Source organism: Paramormyrops kingsleyae, chromosome 13 (genome assembly GCF_048594095.1).
Source record: "Paramormyrops kingsleyae isolate MSU_618 chromosome 13, PKINGS_0.4, whole genome shotgun sequence".
Taxonomy (NCBI): Eukaryota; Metazoa; Chordata; class Actinopteri; order Osteoglossiformes; family Mormyridae; genus Paramormyrops; species Paramormyrops kingsleyae.
In genome coordinates, this window is record NC_132809.1 from 18,098,984 (window position 1) to 18,113,826 (window position 14,843).

A 14,843-nucleotide genomic window follows, 5' to 3' on the forward strand; every position below is an offset into this window, starting at 1 on the left:
TTACAGTAGATATTCCCCACTTAAATTGGAGATAGTTATACTATATCCTACAGGAGGTAGGGTGGCACAGTGGTGCAGTGGTTAGCACTGCTGCCTCACACCTCTGGGACCTGGGTTCAAGTCTGGGCTCAGAGGATGGATAGAGCTCAGGTTATCAGGCTTGTCCAGAATTATGCTGTATATTAGCATAATAAGCTCATACAGAAGATTATCAAAATAGTGCCTCTCTCACTGTCCATTTTATGGCAACAGTAGCAGGTCTTTCACTACTCCAGGAAAATTTAAGTCTGACTGGGTATTTCAGTCTCACATTTTTGGCTCAGTATTAAGTTTATAAACTATTTAGGAAACCTACACATATTCCCATACAGCTGCCTTGCTGAATGGCACATATCCATGAGGAAATGATCAAAGAGGGGTATGCATGCCCAGGGTAATTATGTAAACGTCATTTTAATAGGGATTAGTCCAGAATACACACACTATCGATTCCTGCTCAGTGTAATAAATATCCCGTTATTTACAGTTTCAAGTACTAAATATTTATCACAGTATACCTGCTATTAAATATCTAAGTTACATATTAAACATAGGAAAAAGAAACAGCCCACGAGGCACCCTTAAGTTAAAATGCCACGACAAACCTGGCAGTTGGTTTTCTCCTGGGGGGGGTCATTGTGCCTCTGCGGTGTGATGAGCTGCTGCCTGCCCCACAGAACTTAACGGGCAGGCCTGCCCCGTCTGGCGGGCGAGTTCTGGACACTACGCCGGCGGCTGCTACGCAGTGCGCCCGCACTGCCCCTCTGCCTCCTGTTCGGCCGGCCCTCTCCTGCGGCGCTCACCACTGATGGCCCCGGAACGTTCTGGAGAGCCTGGAAGACACTCTGTCGGGTTACTTCCTTGTCGCTGCAGGTGAAAGTGAGAGCGACGCCTTCGTCGGTTTTCATGACCCGGGAGGCGCCATCTGAGGTCCCGTCGAAGCAGCGGCCCAGCGCGATCTCCTTGGCCGTGCGCGGGTCCTGATCGGTCACGGTGTAGATGCCGTAGTTGTGGCCCAGGGGATCTAGGGGCGCCAGCATGGTGAACTCACTGGTGTCATTGTTTACGGCAAGCGGCAGGTGGTTGACCAGGTACTCTTGTAGCATGGGCGTTACGCTGTCACGTTTGCAGCTGCCTTGGGCCATGATCTTCACCAAGGTCCGGTCCACGCGGTCCTGGTCATACAGCATCCCGCTGCACTTGAACTCCACGCACACGGCAGAAACGGTAGTTTTGTCCATGTCCCGGATGCTGCGCGTATCTCGGATGCCATACAGCTGGCCCACGGTTCGAGGGTGGGTGCCGCCCATGTTACGTGAGCGCACATTGATCTCATGGGGAGCGTTTATCTTCACCTTCATGTAGCAGGCACGGTACTCCATTGGCTTAGGCCACCAGCTGAGGTAATCCTCTGTCCAGCTCATGGGATCATCCTCATTGAAAGGCACCGTGTTGTAATCGTACCGATCCCCCTCCACCCTGTAGAAGCGGAAGTGTCCCGAGCTGAAGGGGGCCTCTTCACACTCTTTCAAGTTGTCAAAGGCATAAATTGGGCCATTGCCCTCATCAGCCACATTGGGACTTGGCTTGGCCACATTGATACTAAACCCCGTCTTCTTCACCCTTGGGTCATCATGGTCTGTTCTCTTGTAGTTGAGCTTGCCAAGATAAGGTTGGGGGACTCCAATAGTATTTGGGTTGAATTTAGGAGAGGATGCAACTGCCTCTAGCTCCTCCCCACCCATGTTAGCCAAGACATAGGCTGAGTAAGCGTCCACCTTCTGATCGTCACAGAAAGCTGGCAGACATGCACCATTAGGCCCAGTAATGACGCTGTCAAACCGGCCCCAGGCCCGTGGGTTGGATGAATATCCTGCTGTGGGCTCCATATTGATTAGGGTCATCACCACACCCTCTACCTGCTCACTGGGCATGAAGCGCTCACTGCGGAAAGCTCGTACCTTCATGTAACACCTCCTGTTCTCTGCAACATCAAGGTTGAACAGCCTCCTCTCCCTGATCTCCATGTTACCGATGAGGAAAGTCCGCTCTTCTCGTTTTCCTCTCTGCTTCTTCTCAATGTGAAGGTCCCCCTCCTCCTCCCACAGGCTCGTTTCAGGATTCAGAGACCAAAGCTTCATAGAGTCCTGGTGTTCGGGTATCTTCACCTGGGCCGAGTCCAGGAGCACCTTCACCTCACCTGCATTCAGAGGGTTGCCCTCATTCTCATCGCGGAAGTCCAGCGAAAACATCCCATAGGTTCTCAGAGGAAGCATATCGCCTTCTTCATCAATGAAGTTGAGGTCACTCTGTGCAGCAGTTGCCGTTGAGATATCTCTTGGGTCCAGGAATGTGACACTGGCTTTCACATTGCCTGTGTAGACCTCTCCATTTTCTCGGTAGAAAGAATTGGGTGGGATTTGGAGGTATGCAATGGGATCCTGATCTTCCACCTCTCCCAGCCGGAGTGTGCTGGCCTCCGATGCACTAAGAGTCACCGGCTCCTTCTTCCTCAGCAGCTTGACCTCGTGGTACACAGCTCCACCTTTCTGGTTAAAGGGCAGAACCTTGGTGGTGTTCACCAACTTCTGCATGTGATCCACAAAGGTCAGCACAAGCCTCTGAGTGTCTGGAGGGACCGGGATGGAGAAGGTACCCTTGTAGCCCGTACGACTGACTCTGACACCATTCATGAAGATGTGTCCAAACCTCAATGGCTCCCCGTTGTCTGCCGCCATTGCCCGGCCACGCACTATGGCCTTGGTGTCCACACACTTGCGGCAGCCGCACTCCTTGGCCACCATGATGGGCAGCTGGTACCCCTGGCAGGATATCTGCCTCTCTTCCATCATGGCGATCCCACAGCAGTACAGCACAGAGTCCTTGCAGCGGATGCCGTTGTCTCGTTTCCCCACACACGTGGCCTCTGGACACTTCCCCACGTCATAGTAAAAAGACTCGCTCGCATTTTGGTAGCAGTCGTGGGGCAGACGGATCAAGTGGGGTTTGGGTTTGGGGTGACATGGGGGTGTGTCAGTACCTGGTGAAAAGATTTCAAGTGATTAGTTAGGGTTAGGGCTCCTTGCGGTTGGTTACTGTGCCTACTAAGCTGCAGCCGAAGATACGTGGAAGAGATATGAGATTGTGAAGAATCAAAATTTTTTTATGCAAAAATTACTGGATGATGCCCCATTATGGATGCTAAACATAATTTGTGAAAAAAATAAATCATTTGTGAAAATTGCCCGCCCGGTTCCGCTTTGGCATATTTATGTGATATAGATTTTTTTTTTTTTTTACATTTCAAAACAGTAACTAAACTCTACTCACAGTGTACTGCTGTTACTAGTCTGACTATACTTGTTACTCCAAGTCAAACAACGTGGACTGAAAAACTATGAAAACCGAATACACTGACTAATCACTGCTAAAAGAGTAACTTCCAGAGCCTCACGGCTCTGGAGCGCCTGCTCTGTGAAAGCCGGTCAGTCCCACACCTATGACGGTAAGTGTGGCTGCCTTGGACTTGATGCTCCCTCCCTCATTGCTCGCTCTGCAGTAGTACTCCCCAGCCTGGTCCATCTGCAGGTTTCTCAGTACCAGGGTGCTGTCGTAATTCAGCTGCCTCTGGTCCAACAAGCTGCCGTTGTGGAACCTGTGAGACACAAGAAACAACCTGACCACCACACCGCTGGAGCAGGTCATACCTGCTGGCGTTTTACAAGAAATTCAACCGTCGTGCTCCTGCAGTTAAACTCCAGTGGCCAGCGCCCAGCCTTCCGTACCACTGGTAATGCTGCACCTCCAGAGAGCCGGACGCCTTGCAGCAGAACGCGGCCGTCTGGCCCAGACGGCGGGCTTTGTGCTCTGGGTGCTTCACCATGTACAGCTTCTCTGTGAGGGAGAGGGTGCAGCGGCCCAGCCGGCAAAAAGCACGGGTGAGTGAGCAGGTCGACAGGAAAGCAAAGCCGTCACCATAAAAATATGATGCTAATCAAGTTAAATGCCACATCATAAAAATACAGTACTAATCATATATACAGGTCTGTGCAAAAGTCTTAGGCAGTCAAAGAAAATGCTTAAAGCTATTTTTCTGCATATTAAGTGTATATTTGCTAAGAGAAAAAAACTCATGCAAAAGAGTAGCACAAGAAAAAAATAAGAAGTTCTGTTTTCCAAAAGGTTTTTTCTTTGGCTTTTGGCATGACAAGGTGTCTGTGGCCACTAATAAATCAACCCCCTGCCCCCCCCCAAATCCATCCATTGTTCTTTATACAAAGTCAGAAACAGAACAGACAGGCTGACAGACATATATGCAGAGACAGACAGGCAGGCTCACAGACATATGCAGAGACAGACAGCCAGGCTGACAGAGAGACATATATGCAGAGACAGACAGACAGGCAGGCTGACAGACATATATTCAGAGACAGACAGACAGGCAGGCTGACAGACATATATGCAGAGACAGACAGCCAGGCAGGCTGACAGACATATATGCAGAGACAGACAGCCAGGCAGGCTGACAGACATATATGCAGAGACAGACAGGCAGGCTGACAGACATATATGCAGAGACAGACAGTCAGGCAGGCTGACAGACATATATGCAGAGACAGACAGGTGGGCTGCCATCACCTGCTCGCTCCAGCCTGACGTGCAGCACGGACGTGCGCTCTGTGCTGTGCGGCACCACAGCAGTGAGCGGCGTGTGCTTCTGCAGGCGCACCGTCAATGTGCCGTTACCGTCCGGGCACACGCCAGGGATGCGGAAGTGCCCGTTGTGGTCAGTGACAGTAAGCAGCTTGGGGTACCGGCCCCCCCTGAGGATGGCGGCCCCTGGGGCGGGGAGCCCGCCGGCGCTACGGACTGAGCCCAGCAGGAGGTGGTCCTCGCACATGCAGGCATCGCATTCTGCATTCACACGTCCCATGATGCACTGCATGGTGCAGTCTGGAGTATCATCTACAAAACCAAGGAAGACCCTGTCAGCATGGATCTTCATGACTGTAGATACATTTAATTACACTTTTCATGTTTAGATTAATTCTAAATAATTTATAACCATTTCTGGTCTATCATAATTAATAGTAATACTTATTAACTACTGTATAAGATTCTGCCTGCAGTCAAAGGCACCCTTATTACCTGGACATGCTGGTCCTTTACAGGCTCTGCCTTCCACTGCAGGCCCATTGCACTGCTGCTCCCAGTGTTGGGCATGAGAATTGCAGCTCCTGGAGCGCACCTCTACGCCTGCCTGGCCACACTGGGCTGAACAGTCACTCCAGTCTGACCAAGGGGCCCAGGAGCTGAGGCTGACAGGTACAGGCCCTCCTGTACAAAATACAGATTAGAGCGGCTTTACTGAGGAAACACGCTGATTCCTGTCAGGCTTATACAGAAAGCCACAGAGTGTTTTTTTTTGTTTTTTTTTTTTTTAAAGAAAGAAACCTTTACCTTAAATATCACAACATTGTGAAATGTCGCACAAATGAGCCTTAAATGTTTACCTGCACAAAACTGTATAAGAAAACAATCTGTTCTGTTAAAAATGCTCGGGTCAGAATCACAATCGCATAAATGTCATTGCCGAGGCAATTTCTATAACCTTCCACATTCCCGGACGCCTACCCTGAGGGCACAGAAAGCGGACGGCGTAGTTGGAGCAGTTGTGCCCGGCCGGCTGCTCGGAGTTGGTGCACCAGAAGCCCAGCACTGGGTCGGCGTGGACTGTTTCCCCGGTGCTGCTGGCAGGGACCCAGTCGGTAGTGCGAGCCTCGATGGCCACGGGCCGCTCGCAGACCCGGTCGCGATAGTAGTAGCGGATAGCGTCCAGTTGCTCATAGTCGCCTCGGCCTCCGGGATGGTCTACGTTGAACCAGGTGCTCCATTCAGCGTGGTCTTCACAGGGGGGAAAGAAGGACATCATACTTCGATTAAAAAAATCAGACACTAAAACAAACACACCTACAGGTGCAGAACATTAAAGGGCTAGGCATTGCTTGCAAACACATGCTGGAGTACTCTGTTAGCATGTGTGACGATACTATTGTGCAATACTATTACAACCCTCTGATAGATGAGAGAGAATGAAGTGCTACCTGTATGACAGGAGGACCGATACGAGTAAAATTCAGCGCAGATACTTTCATAAGTCATGAGGAAAAGGGATAAATTAACTAAATTAATCTTGGCATTTTGTGAATCAATATTGATTCGGCAAAACCAGGATCGTGATTAATCATAAATTCAACATTTTTTTTTCCACTCCTAGAACAAAGTGAATGACCCAAATCATGTGACAGCTTCACATTCAGCTCTTCTCCTCTAAGAGCATCCATGGCGTTGGCCTACCTTCTGAATGGTACGAGGCGGGGCTGTTCCCCCCACCTGCCTTCATCCCGGCCTGCAGTCCCCGGCCCCTGGTCCCTGTTTGACGTGCACACACACACACAGACAGACCCTTAACTGTTAAGTCTTGCTGTGGATACCGATGCAGGGGGAGCGGGGTACAGAAACAGGACGTGCTGAAGGAATGAGGCTTAAAGCAAGATCCATTAATGTCTTTGGCCAGCCAGAAAAAAATGAAGTTCTCTTTCCAGAGAACATAAAGCTGTGCGTAGGTACACACACATACACATGCACACGCACACATGCGTGCATACACACACACACGCATTCATGAAGCGTGACTAAAACAACATTCATTTAATTTATGTGCTCAATGAAATGTGAACCTTAGCCAGTAATTAATGGCACAAAACAAGTGAAGACAATTAACCACAGCAGTGTATTTAGACAATACGTACAGCAGAATCGCTCCCAGATGTATGAAATTAGGGCCCTTTTAAAAAGGTTGTTAAAAGGAAGTATTTTTGGTTTATATGCTTTAACAGCTCTATAATAAGCAGGTCTGTTCCTTTTCTGTCCGTTAGTCTCCCATAGAAGCTACTGCAGCCCAGGCTGACCGGACACTCCGACTGCAGACCTCACTGGAGACACGCGACAATATGGCAGGTGTCTCCATGGCCCAGGATGACGCACAGGCCTCACCGGGTGAAGACAAGTGAGATGTTTCAGGCTCCTGACGACCTCAGAGGAGCAGTAGCGACAGCTGTGTGCATCCATCTCCCGCCCACTCGATCTTGGCTCGGTGAAATGCCTTTGTCTAGATCAACTTACAAAGCTAAGCTATGCACCCGAAACTAACTCTGAAAAACTGCCACTAGTCTGCTCAGAAAGGCTATACAGTCTGAGACCTCATACAAATGTACCCCAGGATGCACAAGAGCATTTCTGATACTTAAAGTAACATCACAACTGCAGCATGTTCTCTCTTTACATGGTAGCAGAGTTCTACTATAAGCATAGATTGAGAGATTGAGAGAGTCTGACCTTGAGCCATGCTGGCCGAGACGACTCCCAAGGCAAAGAGAAGCATCCCCATGTGGCGACTCATCCTCCACAAAGGCTTCTAACCAAGAGAAACACAGGAGCCTAATTATAGGGATGACAGAAATCCGCTGTGAAAGAGAAAAACAGCAAAGACCAGAAAGCAGGATATGAAAACAGGGAAAGCTAGATGTGATCCTAACACTGCATGTAACATGTTCTAGGGAATTCCTTCCCAGCCTTTGAGGTACAATATTTAAGATTCATCACATACAAAATGCATTGAAATATCTATTCGAGGTTAAGCTGCAAAATTTAAATCGCACTATATGATGAAGCAAGCAGTAAACAGAATCCAGCCAGCCAGCTAACACCCCCCCCCCCCCCCAGCCAACCCAACCCAACCCAACCCAATCCAATCCAACCCAAGCCTCATCTCTAAATGCTGAGGAAGCTGTCGAATGGAAAGAACATCGCAGAACATTGCAGAGGTGAATAAGGTCTGCTCTCCACTAAACACATCTGCAGGAATCATCACGGTGTGTCTGGGGAGTTATAAAATGTTCCCGTGTGCAACTAGGAAGCAGCAATATGTAAAGTTCTGAGAAAGGGCGAATGTCGCGACGTGCACGGATAGCTTTTGCAGATCTATAAAGCCCAGGTTCAGAATGAAGGGGGAAAATATGTATAAATCACACCTTTAAAAAATGACCCGTTTAGCTGCAGTAGCAGCAATTCCCAGAAGTTCATAAACCATAGCGTGCAAAAAAATGGTAAGCTAAAATTTCACCAAAATCCTCAACTTGCAAACGGTGACATTGTTTGGCAATTGAACATTTTCAAATGTTAGTTATGATAAAGAGATACAATAAAGAGACAAAGACTGCACAGAGGACAGCAGAGGACAGAGCAGGAGCCCAAACTGCACCCTTACCACAGTGAGAGGTGTATCCAGAGCACAACAGCCTGATGGCTGGACCCCCCTCCCACTGCCGGGTTTTTATAGCATGCAGGCAGGGGGTGGGCTTCTTGCTACTAGGGGCAGAGCGCAGAGCCGGGCTCCGCTGCCTGCGGCATCTCGCCGCAGAGGGACCGCAGCACAGAGAGTGTCCTCAGAACTTCACCAGGCGCGGGTCCTCAGATCTTCACCAGGCGCCAGTCCTCAGAGCTTCACCAGGCGCGGGTCATCAGAGCTTCACCAGGCGTGGGTCATCAGAGCTTCACCAGGCGCGGGTCCTCATCCTTAATCTCCCACACTCATGCAGAAGATTTGCAAATACAAATCTCCCCAAATGTTAAAGAATAAATAAATAAATAATAAATGGCTGGGGTGGTGGTAGAAAACATTAAGAAAAAAATATTTCTGATAAAGATTTCAGGTGGACATTCCTGAATGGGGATGCACTTATCTCAAATTTCCATGTGCATACGTGGCTTAGATTACAAAGCATGTGCACTATTCTTTGTGTGAATGCAAGTCCTCTTGTAGTTTTTATATAAAAAGAGAATTACAAAGTTGTGGTATTTGTTTCTCTTTCGCTAAAGTGCACATTTCAAATGACCTGGAAAATCTGTCAAAGCACTTCCTCACTCCAAAAAAAAAAAAAGATTAATGAAGAGCTGCTTACTGGCATCCTCCCCAGGGACACTTACTGGGAGATTGTACCATAGCGTCACACATATGAGGAACTGGAAAACAGATGGATGGATGGATGGATGGATGGATAAGTCACCCCAATAATCACAAAAAGCAACAATTCCAAAGATCCACATTCAAGAAAATATTTGCTGGATGGGCACCAATCCAAGGAATAAATCAATGGAAAGAACAGAAAGCTGAAAGAAGCTGCTATGAAGCTGTTTGGAGCTGGCAGCAGAAAATTATATTTACTGTAATGAATTGCTAGATTAGTAAGTCATCAAGCAATCTGGCACTATAAGGTATAAATCCTGGACTCCCATGAAATGAGTCATGACTCCTTTCACTGCTCCACCCAGTGTTCAGGCGCCAAGATGCATGCAACAGGGACTTGGCTCATCACTGCCTTGTTGACATCATCAGATCATCTGTCCAGCTCCTGTTCATGATGCCCATTCAACACAGTGAGTCTGGACCCATGTGGCATGGAATACTCAGTGCCAGTTCAGAAACACCAATTCACCACTTTTGTGCCCTGTTGAGGAAATGGAAGGATCCATAGAAAACCTGAACAAGCAAACCTTGAGACCAGAGTTGGAACCCGATGAGAGCTCAAGGCCAGAACCATAACCCAATCAGAGCCCGAGGCCAGAACCGGAACCCAATCAGACCACGAGGCCAGAGCCGGAACCTGATCACATCTTGAGGCCAGAGCCGGAACTCAATCTGACCCCAAGGCCAGAGCCAGAACCTGATCAGAGCTCAAGGCCAGAACCGGAACCCAATCACAACGAGAAGTCTGAGGCTACCCACTGACCCAGCGTGGTGCATTGTTTAGGGCACATTGGAGAAGAAAATACAATATTTACTACTAGTTTGGTTCCACCAAATCCAACACAGCCCATGAGATAAAATGGAACCAGCAGCACTATTAGAATACAATTCATTTCAAAATATTGAAATGTAGGAATAAATTACCACAGGAATACAGAGTATAAAATGATTTTAGCTAATTATGGTACATTTACATCTGTATATATGTCTACAGTTTCTGGCACTTTTAAGCATGTGTTTAATATGTGTTAAAAGGGCACCTGGGTGGGGATGAGGATCCCGCACAGCCCTGACTGAGACTAGGGCACCTGGGTGGGGATGAGGATCCTTCACAGCCCTGACTGAGACTAGGGCACCTGGGTGGGGATGAGGATCCTTCGCAGTCCTGACTGAGACTAGGGCACCTGGGTGGGGATGAGGATCCTTCGCAGCCCTGACTGAGACTAGGGCATCTGGGTGGGGATGAGGATCCTTCGCAGCCCTGACTGAGACTAGGGCATCTGGGTGGGGATGAGGATCCTTCACAGCCCTGACTGAGATTAGCCCAATGATGATTCTTTTTTATAGCACTTGTTAACCTGTCTAATCATGCAAATTACAAGGCATGGAGTGTGAAACTACAGGAAATAGGCAGATCTGCTGACCAGATCAAAACAACACCAAAGTGGATCCAGAGCAATGTTCTGGAAGCCTGCAACTGGGAGACCATGGTAGGGGTCCCACCTGACCCATCCTCGGGCTCTAGTAAAGTTCTGTAGGCATACGACTTAGCTGAGCTGAAAGCAAATTACAATCAAGTAAATGGGGGAAAAAAATAGAAAAAGCACGATACACACACAACTCTAATGGGACAGATGAGAAACTTAAATGTTAAAGTGGGACACTATGAATAACCTCCTACCTCATGTTTACCAGGCATTAGGTATTTCCTGGACGTACTAAGAGATAATTAAAGTATGGCTGAAATGAGGATATATTTAGTGTTTGAATACAACTGTGATGACAAGACTGATTCACTTTTCCAGACAGCATTTAGATCAGTCTTTGTGGTCAAGTAATGTTACAAAGGTACCCTTTAATGAAGAAGGTTTTAAAAACAGTGTTTAGTCAGTGCAAAGATGAACTGAAACTGGACTGACAGTCGGAAAGCGCACCACCTCCAGTGGAAAACTCTGTCTGCCTGTCTGTCTCTCCCGTCCGTCCGGCCTCTCCTGTCTGTGAATGCCCCTGTGAATGCCTCTGTGAATGTCCCTGTAAATGCCCCTGTGAATGCCCCAGATACAGCAGAAGTTGCACAGTCCACCGAAGCACACCCAAAAATAATGACCATCTACCCACAGACAAATGAGTACAGTCAGTGCAGTCTAATCTAGTCAAGTCAGTGTACATAAGACACGGCACTCTGGCGGAAAGGACTCACAGCCCCCTTTTCACTCTGAGAGGAGCTGACCGTGATGAGCAGATGTAAGGCAGACATCTGAATCAGCCTCTCATGGCCCCTACTGCCTTGCCAGGGACCACAGGCCTGGCGGGCTGCTCTCACAGGGCCTTGGACAGCAGCTTCCAACCCAGATGCTCAGACAGCTATAAAAAAAAGTGTCCCAAACAATACGCCACAGTTAATTACACGGAGGCAACTCAAAAGGAATGAAGCGATTAGAGGATGGGGTATGGGGTAGACTGGGTACAAGCAAACACAAACCAGGCAGCCAGGCAAGACCCCAAGCAGTGGCCATCATGGACATAACTGGTGCTGCACTGGTACTCATACATGCGCTGAATTAAGCAGAAGAGTTACTGCTTAGTATGTATTGGTAAGCACTGGTAAACTGGTAACTCTGGTGAACATTCTGTGTTCATATCAATCAAATACCTATAGGCTTTTCCAACACAAGGGTTTCCACTGCATTGTTTTATGCTTCCAAAGGCTAAATGCAGGCTGTAATACATTATAGCATTAAATTACATCATCCTAAGCCAAAGGCACGTTTTCTGATGTTTCGTTAACATTTTGGTTCTGTAACCAAACAGGAGACTGCATGCCTACAAACGACATGCAGAGTTTACTGATGAGCATTACGGGAACTTGGTGGAGATACCAGACCTTGCATGCATGAAAGAAGGCTAAGGTCCAGACACAGCTTCCCCGAAGCCTGGTAGGTCGGAAAGACAAGCCCCCGCAGCTTGTGGTTACGGAGCTGGGAGCTGACAGGGAGCCTCAGCCTAATGCGTCCAGCAGCCGAGGTACGCGGATTAGCTTCTGCTAACATCATTAGGGGCCTCGAGGCAGCAGTGGGAATTCCAGGCTCCTCTCCTCCTGGACATTTTTAGAAAAATGTTCCGTACTCCTAGAAATCTGCTCTAAGCCTCCGTAGCACAGACTCTGTGTGAAGCTGCGTCCCTGAATAGGCAGCCCCAAATAGGCCATGTTCATTCATAACTTCACCGCACAGACACCAAGAATACATTAGAAACAGGAGGAAACAGGGAAAGCAGCATGACTAAAGGCACCTGAATGCAGAGCGATGGACAAACCAATCGGCAAATGACAGGTGAGGTGCCTGTAATTCATCATAAGAATAGAGACATTGTGGAATCAGGCTGGAGTTCTTTTTGGGTATACATGTCATTTGTCTCAACATTTCTACAGATCTTTGCCGGGGGGGGGGGCTTGCTATCACATTTGAAAGAAGCAATTTCCCATAAATCACAGTGTTGGCCACTGGAGGCTGGAGGCAGTGTGACACTGAGCAACAGGCTGCTCGTGTGACCAGAACAAAGTATAGATTCAAACATGAGCATTACCTGGTTGCAAATAGTAATCACGGCACAGAATGTTCTGGGGTGACCCACCAGGGGCCAAAGGGGAAACTTCTGCCATCTGTAATGAGTTCTACACAAATGTTGACAGGGCAAGTACAAAGAAACAAGTTTACATATTTGAAAAAAATGGTATGATTGATTTGCGAAACAAAAACGTTCCCCTGCATTTCGGACCGTCATATTATTCTATAACAATCACACCACATTTTTCCAAGTCACAAGTGCTGCAAGCATTACAGATAAATGATCAACAGCAGCTTTATTTATGGCACTGTAACAATATGGGTCAAAGAGCCCAAATGTAAGAGATCAGCGGGGGACGAGAGAGCCCAGCATTAGACAGCTGCAAAATTGTCAAATAAGCATTTATCTAATAACTGTGCGAGCAGGACTGTGGGAACCTAAGCAGCTGTACAATCAGACCATGTGACGCACATACAAAACAGCTACATCCATCAGAGAACCAGCATTAACTGTACATACAGTGGTTACAGATACCACCCCCAACACAAGCCGACCTGATCAGAATCAGAATCTTTATTCGCCAAGTACAAGGAATTGTGTACAAGGAATGCTAATGGGGGTATGATGTAAACAATTAAGCATACAGTTAAACAAATACGTAAGACAAAGTACAGTGATCTCAAAACAAATCGCAAAGAGCGTTCGTGTCAATCTTGATTAACTGATTAACTGTAAACAAAAAACCTTGCATTGAACATTTTACTGGAACGGTAAGATACCTTTTTCCAAGCGAGTTGTGGCCTATTCTGGTACCTGAACTATCAACCTTTGAGTTACAAGCCCTTAAGATGAATGACCCCAAAGACTGTGGGTTCACCATCACCAGAATCACAAAAGGTCAGGTAGAGGTGAACCGGACACATTTCAGACAACCAAAAAAACACGCTAATTACACTTCCATAAGCCACGGTGGCAGCTAGCAGAGTATAAATCATTTCCAAATCCGTCACAAAGCATGTGATGAATCAGCTCGACCATGAACACCATCTATAAAAGCTGCATGTGGATATTTCTGGATTCCTAATACAATAAAAGTCTCTCTTTGAGAAGGTCTGGCATGAGCCGGCAGACGGACTACGGGGAGGGTCGTGACGTGCTGTTAGGGGCATGGACAACATGTACTTCTTGGCTTCGGCATAAAATGGTCTGGTATATTACACAGCCCCCCCCCCCCCCCCCAAGACATCTTCAAATCTCACTACCAGGAAAGCACACTTGCAGGGGGCCAGAGTCCACCCCTAACCCCCCATCTCCCCTCCAGTGAAGCCCTTAAAGTCACCTGATGTACACCAAGCATAGAAGGTGTTTGAAGGGAAGCACTGTGTTGGAGACGATGAAAGCAACTTAGGTCTATCTATGGAGACACGGGGTTTAACTCTTGATTACAGCTGGCTGTTCCATATTCCCCATATCATGTACAAACTGGTGTATAAAACAGCTGCTGTCCCTGAGAGGTGACAGCACACCTACCTGTGGCTGCTCTTTCACTGCACCTTCGCAAAGGCTGTTCCTCAGTGTTCTCTCTTTAAAACATCCTGAACTCCTTCGCTGCCCTTCCGCTGTCAGGCCTGTAAGGGAAACCCCAATAAATCTTCCCTCCTTTAACCCACATGTTACGTTTCAGTTCACCTGCTTCTCACACTGGCTATTCCAGGGCAGTATTTCTCAACCAGCTCTGTTATCATACAGAAAGCAAGTCTCCTTCCCAATCTGAGAAAATCAGAAAACAAGAGCTTGACACAAACCAGGGCCACATGCACGAGTTGGGGGGGGGGGGGGGGGGGGAGGCAGACCGCCATGCCGCAGTATTGACGGTAAGCACTGCGATCCTTGCTGCCGCCGCTGTACTCCTATGTTCTTGCAAACACATTGCTTCATCGTCTAAAACTCCCCGGTGGGGCTCGTTCCTGCTCTCCTCTGACCCCAATAAGCATGGCCGTTACGAAACACGATGCAGTGGAAACTGGGAAGCCTGACACAGGCTCCATGTGGACAAAAAAAATAAATAAACAGCAACCATCAACACTGAACCACAAACACTGGCTAGTGACAGAATGCCGTTAGTGTGGATTTATTGTACACTGATAGG

General features: G+C 47.9%; 1 protein-coding gene across 5 annotated transcripts; it reads right to left on the minus strand.

Annotated features, from left to right (window-relative positions):
• Positions 1-434: 434 nt before the first annotated feature.
• On the minus strand, positions 435-14,457 carry cilp (cartilage intermediate layer protein, nucleotide pyrophosphohydrolase). Of its 5 annotated transcripts, XM_072698331.1 has the most exons (10): positions 14,225-14,457; positions 8,369-8,718; positions 7,438-7,516; positions 6,397-6,471; positions 5,674-5,943; positions 5,188-5,376; positions 4,678-5,004; positions 3,825-3,933; positions 3,537-3,694; positions 435-3,079 (listed from the first exon to the last, which is right to left on the minus strand). In XM_072698331.1, the coding sequence occupies exons 3-10, from the start codon at positions 7,499-7,501 to the stop codon at positions 720-722; spliced, it is 3,552 nt and encodes a 1,183-aa protein (XP_072554432.1). In that variant the 5' UTR covers positions 7,502-7,516; positions 8,369-8,718; positions 14,225-14,457; the 3' UTR covers positions 435-719. The 5 variants fall into 5 exon arrangements, with proteins under 5 accessions (XP_072554432.1, XP_023673127.2, XP_023673126.2 ...); XM_023817359.2 differs by lacking the exon at positions 14,225-14,457 and having other exon boundaries at positions 7,438-7,539; positions 8,369-9,066; XM_023817358.2 differs by lacking the exon at positions 14,225-14,457 and having other exon boundaries at positions 7,438-7,565; positions 8,369-9,066.
• Positions 14,458-14,843: the final 386 nt, after the last annotated feature.

What these genes read in the sequence shown, in the direction of transcription:
- cilp (XM_072698331.1), bottom strand. Translation starts at nt 7,501, where the DNA reads ATGAGTCGCCACATGGGGATGCTTCTCTTTGCCTTGGGAGTCGTCTCG. An exon ending in GAGGTGCAGCATTACCAGTG is followed by an intron (nt 3,695 to 3,824) that starts GTACGGAAGGCT and finishes TGTGTCTCACAG; the next exon opens with GTTCCACAACGGCAGCTTGT. An exon ending in AGCCACACTTACCGTCATAG is followed by an intron (nt 3,080 to 3,536) that starts GTGTGGGACTGA and finishes TCTTTTCACCAG; the next exon opens with GTACTGACACACCCCCATGT.